At 39.6% G+C, this 14,648-nt stretch overlaps 1 protein-coding gene across 1 annotated transcript in view; it reads left to right on the top strand.

The window, feature by feature from the left end:
- Positions 1 to 14,183, top strand: part of Ntrk3 (neurotrophic receptor tyrosine kinase 3) — a 372,713-nt gene extending 358,530 nt beyond the window's left edge. Inside the window, exons 16-17 of the mRNA XM_055623070.1 lie at positions 9,126 to 9,284; positions 12,632 to 14,183. Coding sequence (XP_055479045.1) covers positions 9,126 to 9,284; positions 12,632 to 12,817 — 345 coding nt within the window. The 3' untranslated portion in view covers positions 12,818 to 14,183. The remainder of the gene's footprint in view (positions 1 to 9,125; positions 9,285 to 12,631) is intronic.
- Positions 14,184 to 14,648: the final 465 nt, after the last annotated feature.

Below are 14,648 nucleotides of genomic sequence, written 5' to 3'. Positions count from 1 at the left end.
TGCTTATTATTACGATGACCAATAACTGGCAAGCAGCACCATAAGAGAGGAAGTGTTTACTGTGATTCATACTTGGCAGTTATAGCCCGTTACGGAGGGGAAGGCAGGGCGATAGGAGCACTAGGCAGCTGATCACATTGTGCTCGCAATCAAAAAGCAGAGCGTGTGCAGGAAGTAGGGCGAGGCTACAAAGCCTCAGAACCCACCTTAGGGATCCACTCTCTTCAGTAAGGTTTTTCTGTTTGTTTGTTTGTTTGTTTGTTTGTTTGTTTGTTTGTTTCAGCCTTTCAAAAGAGCACAATGAGCTGCAGACCAAGTGCTCAAATATTAAAGGCCATGTGCTCAAACCATATTTCAACCATAATGCGAGGGGATAAATTCACTGTTCTAAAAGCTGGTAAATAAAGGGAGATAGTCAAGCAGCCATCTTGCCCATTTCATATAAAGCTATAATCAGTACAATCACACAGCAGATGAAGGGGAGTTTTTATTTATAGATTTTCTGCTAATATATGCAGAAGGAGTACTATAATTAGAATGTCATCCTTTTTGAACCCGCTAATGAAATAATAGATCTGGGCGATAATCATCAATGGTTTCTAAAATTACTAGCTGGTAGGGGACTTTATAATGAGTGACCAGACAGAAGTCACTGATGGGTCATAATAACATAGTATAATAACAGAGAGATGCACTTCACCTCCCATCACGTTTCAGAGGAAGCACGTGCTATGCCGTGTTGATCCTATATGTATGGGATGATGGTTCAAATAGGAAACAGACTTAATAACTAAAGATGTTTTGTTTTGGTGATGTTTCATATTGGTGTTAGGAACTGAACCCAGGTCCTCTGCAAGAGCAGCATGTGCTCCTAACTGCTGAACCATCTCTCCAGCTCCCTCCTTTTGTTGGTTTGTTAATAATAATTTGCTTATCTATTTTACATCCATTATCTCCTCCCAGACCTCCCCCCCTCACCTCACTTCCCCAAACATTTTCCCTTTCTTCTCAGGAAAGTCTCAGAAAAAGGGAGGCCTCTAATGGATCTCAACCTGCCTCTGTATAGCAAGTTGTAGGACTAGGTGCATATTCTCCTATTGTGGCTAAGCAAGGCAGTCCAGTTAGGGGAAAGGGATCCCAAGGTAGGAAACACAGTCCGATACAGCTCCTGCTCTTACTGTTAGAAGACCTACATGAAGATCGAGGTGTGCCACTGTGGCATATGTGCCAAGGGCCTAGATGCATCCCAAGGATGCTCTCTGACTGTTTTGTCAGTCTCTATGGGCCCCTATGGGCCCAGGTTAGTTGGTTCTGCATTTTTTTCTTGTGGTGTCTTTAACCTCTGTGGCTCCTTTAATCCTTTGTACCCCTCTTCCATGGAATTCCCTAAGCCCCGCCTATTGTTTGGCTGTGGGTCTCTGCATCTGTTTCTATCAGTTGCTGGGTAAAGCCTCTCAGGAGACAGGCACGCTAGGCTCCTGTCTGCAAGTGTAGCAAATTATCATTACAAGCATGGTCTCAAGCTGGGCCAGTCATTGACTGCCTATTCCCTCAATTTCTGCTCCATCTTTACCCCTGCACATCTTGTTGGTAGGAAAAATTGTGGGTCTATGGTTTTGTGGCTGGCTTAGTGTCCCAGTCCCTCCACTGGACGTCTTCTCAGGTTCCAGGAGATGGCTGTTTCAGGCTCCATATCCCCCATTGCTGGGAGTCTTAGCTACAGTAACCCTCATAGATACGGGAGTTTCTATAGGTTTCTAGCTCATAGCAGAGATACCCAATTCCAGTTCTCTCTCCCTGTATTTTTTCCCTTCGTGCTATCCCTACTTGCCCCTTCCTGCTGTATCCCCACAGGGTTCCTGTTTTTAAGACAACATACACGATGATCTAAAAAGCAAAGACCCTGATGAACCCTGCATAGGTTTAGTGACAGAAGCATATAAAGAACACGTCTTGGGATCCTATGACCACCTAATTTCTATAGACTCACATCTAACCCAATGAGCAAAACCTCTACTGAGCAATTGCTCCTTCTAGGCTTCACTAATTCCCAATTCTGAAGGTCATGAGGGTGTATAAGAGAGGACAAAAGAAGGCAGTGATGAGGTGGTAGAAGGTGTCAAAAAGAAAACAGGGACTTCTTCCTAAGAGTAATTAATTCCAAGTTCTATTTTCCTAAATCATTTTATGCTAGAATCACTGCTGAGCCTCTTTCCTGGGTGTTATTAGTTTATGTCACTTTTTTTTTTTTTTTAAAGCTTAGCTTCAAGATTCTCAAGATATCCCTTAGAGAGCGGCTGTAACAAGCTGATCCTGTTTTCTTCTGTGAAATGGGCACAAGGGAGGCCCTGGCTGCACAGGAATGGAGAAAGGATGAAATAAGATAATATATGACACCACTCTTCATTAATTAATATTGTCTTTATTTTTAAGACTGTGGCCTTGGATAGCTTATATTTGGTTAGGTTTTAGGGTGGAATATTTGTCAATGAGTACTTCTTCTTTTTTCTCTTTTCTTTTCTTCTTATTATTAGAAACTATTAGACCACTGTTTTTCCCAGACTGAGTGTCCTCAGTGTGGGAGAGTGATGACAGGAATGCTGGAAGAAAATCAATAGACGTTCTTATCGGCAATAAGGGAACTGTGGGAAGTTAGATTTGTTATGTTGTCCAGGAGTATGTGAAGATGTACACAGTAAGCAATTACTGTACTGTGTGTGTACATCTCTGTGCTTAGTGATACCCAGCAGGTTTTTGTCTTCATGATGCCACCTGAGGTGGTCTTGCTGTTTAACTCTTATCTTGAAGCTGAAGAAACTTAAGTTCATAAAAGCTAAGCATTTGTCAAAAATCACACCAAAATTCAAGGTTTCTTGATTTCCTTTTCCCCCCACCCCCGTGCTAGTTTTGCTATGTTTGAGACCTTACTCTTGGAGAAATGTAAGATACATCTCATTCCCATAAGTGCTGGTACTCCATGAGGGTCTTTCGAAGGGGGTCCCTATGACCAGTTAATGCCGGTCTGACAGTTGCCTACTCAAACACTTAGGCTCATCACAGTTTGAACCCAGCGCCCTTGAATTTCTCCTTTTCTGAACATGAAAATTTCAATGTAAAACTTCCCTCTTTATTATATATGAAAACCATCAACTGAGACACATACTAGCATCAAATGGAGGGTTCCAATATTTAAAATTATATACTAAGAGTGATGTTTTTGTATTCCTGACCTCTATTATTTTTTTTTTACTCAAGAAACAAGGTTAGACAAACCGTTCTAGCATATTCTGTCATAAACATAGTTATTTTACAAAACTGATATTTTTATGTGGACTTATATCTGTTTATTCCTGTCTGTCTATTCATATATTTACTTTTGCTTTTATCTTGGAATTTTAAAATGTGGTACCTGATCATTGTAAAATTTTAAGCAATATAGAAATACATATAATAAAATTTGGAACCTTCTTACTTCCATTTTGAGGGAAAATTACTGGTGTAGTGGCTTTCTGAACCCTTTCGTATCATTCACAAGGACATATCCTATTACTGTGTATTTGCTTATACTTACATATTTCCATTTTTACATGAATGAGAATGACAAAGTGTATTTATTAATGAGTTGTATTTTAATTTACTACATTTATTATCCTGGACACAATTAGATACCAGTACACATAGTATTTTTATAGTCTGTTTTAACCATCATGTATGCCTTCAAAAATAAACATACCCATGCCTTTTAAAACAACAAAATGAAAGTCTTGAACCAAATATTTTTGTCTACACACAAGACAATAGTATTCGACTACTCCATCCGTGAAACTGATGGATCCCAGTGTTCTTACATCTTCAATGTGGGCAGAAAATGTAATGACTGCGCCCTCAGAAACAGATTCCAGTCTCATGATTGGCGTCAGAGCATCAGGTCTCATACCTTCTAACCCATCAGATAGCAAACTTTGTTTCCTCCTTTTAACAAGTGCCATTAAAATACATGTCTGTGCTCTTTGACTTGACATCTCTTCATCTGTCTGTGGCGATGTGCAGCTATTTTGTGGCTTGTCTGCTCTTCGTCTTTACTCATCTGTCTGTTGGTTTGCTAACCCAACTAACGCGAAGAAGCACTGTGAATCATGTGGATTTTAATTTCTTGTCTGTCCAGCAGTGGGGAAGCAGAGGCAGGAGGACCTCCCCATCTTGAGGCAAGCCTGGTTTAATAGAGGCTTCCAGGCCAGCCTGGGGCTGCTTAGCAATAAAGACCATTTTACAAAGCCATATTAATGACAATAATGATTATGATGATTTGTCTGTTACATTATGTTGCAGATATTTCTGTCATTTGTCTTCTAATTATGAATTTTTGTCTTTGCCATTTAATTTTTACAAAATTGTGTCTATAAGTTGTATCCGTTATGGCTTTTTAAGTGTATGTCATGTAGGAAGGTCTTCTACTCCTGAGCTTATACAAATATCTTTGTAAGTTTTCTTCTAATATTCTTATTATTTTGTTTTTTTTTATGTTTAGCTCTTTAATCCATCTGGAAATGATTTTTGTATATGGTGTGAGGTAGGTATCTAAGTGTATTTTTTTAAATGAATGGTCCATTGTCCCAACACCTTAATTACTAACCCATAATCTCATATATTAAACTCTAGCATTTATACATGGTTCTGCTTCTAGGCTTATTTTGTTACGTTAGTATATTGTCTATTTCTATGCCAAACAAAGGGTGGTTCACTACATAGAGCAATAAAATGATTTGCTTTCTGAGAAAACAAATTCCCATCATTGTTTTAGTTCATCAAGTCTTTAATTAAGCAATCACTACTCTGGATGAAGTTTGGATTCATCTTGTCGGTTTCCATAACCCATTCTATTGAGAAATTTAAATTTGTATTTCACTGTAATTTTAAGTTGTACTTGAAGAGTGAATGAGAAACTTACCCAATTAAACCTTTTTATCCAAGAAAATGATAAAACTTTGCATTTATGTAGGTCCTGTCTGCAAGCAAAGCAGAGTATTATTAATAATGTCAAGCGCTGGCTCTCTGCTATGGGGTGGGTCTTAGGTTGGGCCAATCATTGGTTAGACATGCCCTCAAGCTCTTCTCCATCTTTCTCCCTGGATATATTTTGGGTTGAAGGTCTTGTGGGTGGGTTGGAGTCCTCTTCCCTCCACTGGAAGTCCTGCCTGGCTGGGAGATGGCCTCTTCAGTTTCCATGTGTCCCACAGCTGAGAGTCTTGGCTAGAGTTACAGCCTTATCTTCCTAGGAGCCTTCCCAGTAACAGATCTCCAGCTTATCTCAGAGATACCTTCCCCACTCTGTTTCCCTTCTTCCTGAGCCCTCTTGCCTCTCACCCCTGCTCTGCCCACATTTGATCCCCACACTCCTATACATTTTAAGTTAAGTTATATATCAGGGTTTTTAAGTGCTTTGTTGATATTATACAGCTTTATTTTCAATTCTGTTTTGAATTGTTATGGTGTTATTAGTGTAGTTTGGCTATTATTTTTCTATATGTGGGTATCTTACTAACATTAGTTTTAATTTTTTAGTTAATTGTTTTGAATAACCATGCTTACTGAGACAACAATTTTGAATCTTCTGTTTCAACATTTTATCAAAAATGTATTTTTTAAAATAAATATTTTATTAATTCTTTGAGAATTTCATACCGGTAGTACATATATTATGGTCATATTTATGCCCAACTCCTCCCTACAATTCTTCCCAGACATACCTCACCTCCCTAATCCCTTTGTGTCCTCGATTTTAAAATTTAATAAATTTAATAACCCATAGACTTGACTTTGTGCTATCCATTGACTTCTGGTTGTGTCCATCCACTACTCATGAGCTCCTTTCTCCTCCATGCCTGAGGCAGCGGTCCTGCATGATGATGCTCACTGTTTTGCCCTGGTCCTCCCCCACTAGTCTTGGCTCTTACACACTTTCCTCCCACTCTTCTTCAATGGTCCCTGAGACTTGGGGAAGGGGTGCAAATATAGATGTCCCATTTCTGGCTGAACTCTCACAGTTGCTTATTCTCTGCATGTTGACACCTTATAAGTTTCTGTGTGAAGTACCATCCTCTACACAGAGAAAGTTTCTTGATAAGGTCTCAGGTTTGCACTAATGCAGGCACAGAGAGATATGTATTTAGAGACCAGTTTAATGCTTATGCACTTGAGGAAATAACTACTTTATCACTTTGGTTAGAATTTCCTGGACAGCATTTCATAAAACAAAGGAAAGAATGTCCCTTCTGTGCTTCTGAGGTTTATCAGGCATTGTGATAGTTAACATGTTAAAGAAGAAACGTTTCCTTACTAATAGATTATGGTTTTCAATCAGAAAGCAGAACTTGAAAACTTTAGCATCTTTTGAAACAATGTTTTTTTAAATGTATTTACTTTTTAATTAGGCAAATGGAACAGTAAATTACCCAAGGTTGTTATTGTTATGATATATTTTGAGTAAGTTATTCAGATTTGGTGATTATATTTAGGACATAGATGGCTTTATAAGAACATATAGATTAAATTTTCTACTATAATAAATAGCTTTAAATATTAATTTCAGCAAGTACTAAAATAATATTTTAATCTCTGTCAATACTGTTTAATAGATTATTCCTTTGTTGTTAGTTATAGTTTTCTTTATTTGCTATGGAAAATGTTTCTTGCTCATATTGTGTACTGATTTTTTCTTTGAAATTTTAGATTTCCTTTGAGGTTTAATATGATTGGATTTTATAAATTAAAAGAATAATTTTAGTGTGTATTATTTTTTCATTTCAACAGCTTTTTCAGTTTTTAAAATTTTACAATATTTTACTCTTTATATATGCATATATTTCATGTAGTGCTGTTATGGTAGCTGGAGTACGCAAGTTCGTGATCTCATATATGGTGAATTTTTCCAACTTTATATATAACATTAAATTAGAAATAACTATGACATAATCCTTTTTAATATTAAACAGTTGACATTCAGAGTTCTTCAACTACACATAAGGAAAAAAAACAAAGTGTTTAAAAATAAATTAATAAAGAAAATTTAATTAGCCATATTCATCCACATCTACATGTATAGATATCCTTTCCTGTATGCATGGACAATTATATTTCACTTTTATTGCCTATGCTTTGACTGCTTTATTTTCAATATTTTCTGTAATTTTGTCTTAAATACAGCCTGATTTCTAACCTAAATTCTCTCCCATGTTGGAGATAGTAATCAACCATTCATACTTACTGTCTACGGAGTATCGGACTTTGCATCTGTTTTCTGTTCTTTTCATTATTGTTGCTTTCCCTTATTTGCAGTATTTTTCTTGTGAGATGAAAGCTTTTGATAGATACTGTGTTTCTGAAAACAGTCAGGAGGCTGTTGTAATGTTTTATTCTTCTAGAAGCTATGTAAAGTTTTTCACAGGCATATTTAAGTGTGAATTATTCTGATCAATAATTGATTGGTACCTATAAGTGCTTTTCCTGCCTCTCTTAATGATAAAGTCTTTAACAGGCTTTTAATTATTTCTGTATCTACTCTCTGTGGCACTTATTGTTAAAATTATGTGGAATTTCATTCCCCATAATTAGGTTAGCAATAGCAGCAGTAGTACTATTAACATTATTGGTAATATTATTTACTTTATGTTTCTATTTTATAGGAAGCTCTTATTAGATATTGTATTACCTTTAGCCACCAAATTAGCACATGTTATTTAGACTTAAATTGCATTGTTGTAGTCTATTTGCTCTATAGTAAAATTCAAGACATCACATATCTGGGATTTCTTTTTATGTTCTTCCAGAATCTTACTCTATTGATTTCTGATGTTTTTTGTTTTTGTTTTCTTTGAAAGCCTGTGTTTAGTGAAGAGGCCTAGTGTTGCTTTCCAGGTAGAAACACCTTAAATTGTCTTCACAGTTATGGTAATTTTAAAGATTGAGTGACTTTTCTACAAATCCAAAAGACTGATTTCTTCTAAGATGTTTCCAGTTGATGACAGACAGACAGACTCTCTCTCCTCTGTCTTCTTCTAGATATGAGGTTTTCTTCTATTTAGCCATTGCTTTTCAGTGCCCATTGCTGCTGTCCCTCCAACTGGTCCATCAGGGAAAGACATTTGTGTCAAAAGTTTACTGGGACACAAAGAGCTATGTTATTTTCAAGCAAACAGCAAGCACTTTCCTAACAAATTCCACTTATTAACTGAAAGGCTCAACTTCTGATGTTCTACTTAGTAATAACGCATTTCATTCCTGAGATCTGAAACACACTGTGAACTTTTTTCATGTGTGCCAATACTCTAACCTTTGTCCTCAGTCATATTCCAAATGTCTACCCTTCTCACTCTCTTTATCTTCCCCTTGAATCTCAGGAGTAAGCCCGCAAATGGCCAGTGTCTCTTGAGGCTATTTTAAAGACTATTTTCTGTGATGTATCTTACTAAGCATTTTAGAGAGGTATTCTTTTTTTTCCACCCAATTTCTTATTAACAGAAGGGCTTAGGGGTTGCTGGAAATCTTCATCCTCTTCACATGAATCGCAGATCCCAAATTGTGATGAGAAATTTGAGTGGGAGGTGAAATTAATAATCTACAGGTTAGATGTCTGTAGTATATATGTATTTCTTAATCACCTTTGTCAAGGGGTCTAACTCAATGTTTGTTTATGACCTCTCTGATGCTTGGAGGCTCATGTTATGATTCTCTTTGTTTCCTCCTGGAGATTTCTTTAAGGAAGATTTTAAGATTTTATTCTCGTACCAGATTCTTTTTTTTTTTTAATAGTGTAAAGATTTATTTATTTATTTGTTTGTTTATTATACCAGGCTCTTAAACCTTCCCTCTCACTTCAGATTACCATTTAGCTTTCATTCTCTATGTTAAAAAGTCTGTCTTCTTCCCTCAGGTCTGATCTATAGCTGCTCTCATTCTGATAGTCACTGATGTCAGCATTCCCATTCACCTTTGAGTTCAGGTTGCCTAGAGCATAGCCATGTTGGGATTCAATGCATGGAGGGTACATTTATACAAGAAGGCTGTAGACTTCTGGTTGGTAGTGATCATCTGGTAACTTTACGTGCTTTTGTCTTTGCCCTTTTTAGGTGGGAGGACACACCATGCTCCCCATCCGCTGGATGCCCCCTGAAAGCATCATGTACCGGAAGTTCACCACAGAGAGTGATGTGTGGAGCTTCGGGGTTATCCTTTGGGAGATCTTTACCTATGGGAAACAACCATGGTTCCAGCTCTCCAACACAGAGGTAATAATGGGACAGGTCAGGATCTGTTTTGGGAGGAAGGCTGATGATGACAGATATCCCAGAACAGGGATTGCATATAGTGTATAAAATAGGTAGGTCATCAAAGTAAAGGAGGAAACAGCTTCCTAGTGGAGGAAGAATTGTAACCATGGAAAATATGATATAACTGTCAAAAGAATATTAAATCAGATGTGTGAACTGAGATAGGAGTCAGGGTTCTGTTTGTTCTTCCATACAGAAAAAAACAAATGTTTCACTAATAGGGAAAAAGAAAATAGAGAACAACTGTGAGTTTTCCCATTGTGCCATGTCATGGAAACACTGAGTGCTTTGTATGTCTACAGAAGGATGTCTCCAAGGGCTTGGGCTACCCCAGGCAGGGCACAGCATAGATCTGGATTAACTGAATAGGCCAAGTGCACATGATTAACAAGGTTATGTGTGTGTCCAAGAATAAGATAAACCAACTACAACACAACAATGGATACTCATTATCTTTTGGTAATTTCAATTTATAAAGCATTAAGAAAGTAGAACAGTAAATGATGTTTAGCACTTGGCACCTTTCTAAGCACCTTTGGCACAATAATAGAATTTTCACTAAAACGCTTGTGTTTTGGGACAAAGGAAAGGTATTCCTTGACATCTTGGAAGAGACTGGGTATCTCAGAGAATTAAACAAGGAGGTAGCTTTTGTTGCGGTCTCAGAAATTTTCTAAGTGATGCTGAGATACATCATCAGAATTTTTAAAAGTGGAAACTGAAGTGTGAGGTCACCTGCTTGAAGTCACAATTGAAGAGAAGCTAAAATAAAACTAAAAATTAGACGAAGTTTTGAGACATACACATATTTTCAGTTGCCGTAAAGAAATGTTTGGCATCCCAGAAGAGCCAGAGAACACATTATGAGGTGGTATAATATAATGTCTTGGATGCAATCTTGGAATAGCAAAAGGACAGAAGGTTAAAAACTGAGGAAATGTGAATAAGCCACGGCATTAGCTAATTATGTATTAACCAAATGTAGTGTGTAATGTGCTAATGGCAAGTCACAGTGGGAACCATATATAGTTTTCTCAATTTTTCTTTTAACAAAACTGTCCTCAGAAACAGAGTTTATTTCTTCGCTCTTGTGAATATGGCAAACATAAGCACGGATGTGCAAGCATCTCTGGGTAGAATATAAATTCTTTAGGCATGTGCCTGAATTTAGCAGTGAGGCTGTGTCACCACGTAGCACCATTTTTAACTTTTTTGAGAAACCTCCATGCTTATTTCCGGCCTAGCTTACAATGTTGTAAGTGATGTGTGCATGTAAGAGTGAGTGCGGGTTGATTAGGTTATGAAACCAGAAAGGAGGTAGTAGAAAAAAAAGAGGTGTTGGAGAACTCTGGGGAGGGACAATGGGACACCTGAGACATGAGTGCAGAGAGGATGGTGTGGAGGAGGTGGAAGTGAACAGAATAGTTATTGTGGAAAGAGCAGGAAATGATAGAAAGAGAATGAGGAAAATCAAATCAAGCCAAAATGCTAGAATGAAGCTTAATACCGCATTTGCCAATTAGAAAAGTAAAGTCCAGTGTTGAAATTAAGGAAAAGGGGGGAAGGATAAGGTAGTACGGTGGGAATACATTCAAAGTACAATATACTTTTAACAAGATGCCCATATGTAACCTGATACCGTGTAGAATGGATATGCATCAACTGGAAAGTAAATGATTGTCTTAAATGTATCTGGACTGTGGATATAGATAAGTAGCACGAAAACTGCCTACTCTTGAGGTCCCAGGTTCAGTTCCCAGCATTCTCAGGAAATATCTTCAAGGAATTGAAATTGAACTTCAGAGAACATCCATGGGTCCCCTGAACCTTGCAGCCATCCATTCAGGGCAAGGGAATTTTTTTTTTAATTGTTGCATTTGCATATCCAGTCTGATATTCCTTGAGGTTAACTGACTTGCACTGGCTGGTCACCCAGGCAGTGTCTAATCTAGCAGCTCATCAAGAACTATGAGAAATTGAGGAAAACTGGCAGCAAGAGAGGTGGTCTTCCTTAGGGAAAAGCACTAATTGGGTTACCAAATGGTCACCCCTGAAAACATTCAAGTGACATTATATGAACTGAACAGGTTATACTTAGGAATATATATGTATATCCATATACATACATACATACAATAACAATTAGTGAAAGAAGAAACCATGAATTTGAATGAGATTGGGGAAAGGTATGTGGGAGTTTTGGAGGGAGGAAAGGGAAGGGAGAAATGATGTGACTATAGTATAATCTCAAAAATAATGTTAAAAAATTTAAATCCATAAAAATACTTTACAAAAATTTTAAAAATACACAAGACAGGTGAATCAATGCAAAAAGGAGGGCAGAAAGAGTCCTAGGCTCAAGTCCTATGCAAATAGGGTGGTGTGCACAGTGGCTGTGGCTGGGAGAAAAACTATAAATGGTAACCAGTGTCTGAGAGATGGATCAGTAGATAAAGCACTTGTTATAAGAGCATGGGGACTGTAGTTCAGATCCAAAGAGCCCAAACACACAGCCAAGCAAGTTGTGGCAGCTGCCTGGCTTATGAGCACTAAGAAGGCACAGGCACAGGCAGCCTCCTAGAGGAGTGGCTGGGATTGGTGAGTTCCACTTCCAGGGAGAGACTCAGCCTCAATAAAGACAGTGGCATTCAAGCAAAGAGGATACACAGCTTCAACCGTGGGCCTCTACACCCGTGGATATACACATACATGCCCACCTAACCACACATGTGAACCCATACTCACACATGCAAGCCCGTGTGAATATGTAAACACATGTACCCAAGCATAACGCATACACATATATTCCCAATTAAATGAAAGTAAAAGGGGATAAAGGCGGGTATGCAGGGAGCAGATAGGCAGAGCTCTATAAAGGGGTTTTAAAAGTCACAGAGGCTAAGAGGTAGAGGGATGGTGGTCAGGACCCCCAATCTCCACAACAAGGTGAGAGGAATGTAACCCAGGCAGTCCAGATGATAACCAGGACCACAGAACTTTAAAGTAAAAGGGAAGGGTACCTGGGTAGAGTCAGGGTCCACATGCCCTGACCCAGCAGCTACAGCGCAAAGAGCAGCAGTGAGATCCACGAGCACGGTGCACGGCTCATCGCTTCTGTCACCTCTGCATAGGTGGAGAAGAAAACCAAGGCTGCATTCTACGCAGACTTCAGCCTGCGCGCGCGTGTGTGTGTGTGTGTGTGTGTGTGTGTGTGTGTGTGTGTGTGGCTGAAGCGGGAGTCCCGGCACCAAGGATGGGCTTTGAATAAACTTCTGGATATGACTTCTTTATCCTTGCTCTTTCAGGTCATTGAGTGCATCACCCAAGGCCGTGTCTTGGAGAGACCCCGAGTCTGCCCGAAAGAGGTATATGACGTCATGCTGGGGTGCTGGCAGAGGGAACCACAACAGCGGCTGAACATTAAGGAGATCTACAAAATCCTCCATGCTTTGGGGAAGGCCACTCCAATCTACCTGGACATTCTCGGCTAGTGGTGACTGGTGGCCAAGCGTTTATACTCTGTTGCCTCCTCTCTCCCTGCTCATATCCTCTTTTTCCTCATCTCCACTCCTTTCTTCCATCTTTGACTGAAATGAACATCTTCATATAAACTCAAGTGCCTGCTACACATACAACACTGAATTTAAAAAAAAAAAAAAGAAAGAAAGAAAGAAACCCTGTAAGGCAGTTTGACATATATATTTATATATATAATTATCTATCTATCTATATCTACAGAGAATTACCTTCTCAGATACACAGAGAAGCTGCTGATACAGAAAACCGTAAGACATTAACAATTGAGAAAAAAATTTAAATATTATTATTAACACAAATGAAATCCCCTTGACTTAAGCTGTGGCCCATGCTTCTTCAGCTCTGGATTTTGGAGCTCTTCGTCTTGACCCTGCCAAGAGAGAGGCTGGGAGGAGGCAGGGTACTGCCCAATCATCCGTGCACATGCGTAACCCGTTGACGGTGCTTGGCAAGGAAACAATTCTGGAAGTCCAGGCCCTTCGGAACCATCTCTGGTCTGCCTTGACCTTTGCTTCCACTCTCTTCCCGCTTTTTCTCCACTTTGGGACAATTTTCTAATTTGTCTGTTCTACAAAGTATATAGTCGTGACGCTTTTTGGAATCAATGATGACACCTACGGGTAAACAGTGAACAAATAACAACACCAGACCACACAAAGCCATCCACGGTCAGGGTGATCACCAAACAAGTAAGGACAGGGGACTCCTGGGAGAGGAAACCCCACCCTTTCGGATGTAAATCATGCTCAATTCCTTACTAGGTTTGAAGCGATTCGATCTTCTGAACTTGAAGAACTGTGCTTAGTGGATTTACAGAATGGAGGAAGAACAGCTGAAGTCCGAATCCTATCAAGGCATTGCCACTCATCTTTCCATCACTGGGGAGATTCTTGGCCTGTCCTTTCATTTTAAGGCTCTTGGGGAGCTTGGAGGTTTAGAACCCACATTTTCTGGTGTTATCTGCTAATGCGGACACAGCAGGTTTCAAGGCTCTGGTAGCAAGAGACTTAGCTGCTTGTAGGTCATAATTAGGCAGCCCCTTGGGTCTTATTTTCTTATCTTGCTTCTCCCATATCCTGAGGTTCAATCAAGTCCTGGGTAAACCCCACTGCTAGGAAAGGAATCCAGGTGAGAGCCTGAGTCATTTGTGTTTCAAGCAGCCAGACACTGGCATTGGCAAAAGCCAGCAACGAAGAATCTTCTTGGCACCTGTGCTAGGCCCTTGGCATTCTCCTCACGTTTTCAGCCCTCGGAAGGATTGATGCATCTGCCTTTGAGCTGTTGTGAAAAGGCAGGGACTGAGAAATCGCTTTGTGGGCTGGGTGTTGGGGGGAGGGGCTGAAGCTTCTCTGGAAGATGTCCAATGAGTGGCCGGTGCTGCAGATTTGGCATCTTAATGAGGACCAAGCTCTGACCGAGAGTGAGAATGAAGCAGCTGGGCTGGGGACAGTCCCCCTTGGCTCCAGCACCAGGGGAATCACTGCCTTCCCAACTGGGCTGCTGAGGACTGCAAAAGAGAAGCTCCTTGGACAGCCCTCTTACAAAACAATAAAACTCCCCAGGGAGCCAAGCGCCTCACTGCACGGAGCCATCTTGCTGGGGAGGAGGGGATGCCTCTTCCTAGGGTATGTGCCTCTCCACCTCATCCCAAGCACAGCGCTACCTAACAGACTGACATTTTCCTACCAGAAGCTCCCAGGAGCCGCTGACTAACCCTTTCCTTGCCAGCTGAAGGAACTGTCTACAGCCTGGATACCCTGGCCATCAAACGCAGCTGAAGTACTC

Source organism: Psammomys obesus, unplaced genomic scaffold (assembly GCF_907164565.1).
Source record: "Psammomys obesus unplaced genomic scaffold, mPsaObe1.curated_primary_1811, whole genome shotgun sequence".
Lineage (NCBI taxonomy): Eukaryota > Metazoa > Chordata > Mammalia > Rodentia > Muridae > Psammomys > Psammomys obesus.
This window is presented reverse-complemented; position numbering and strand designations above follow the sequence as displayed.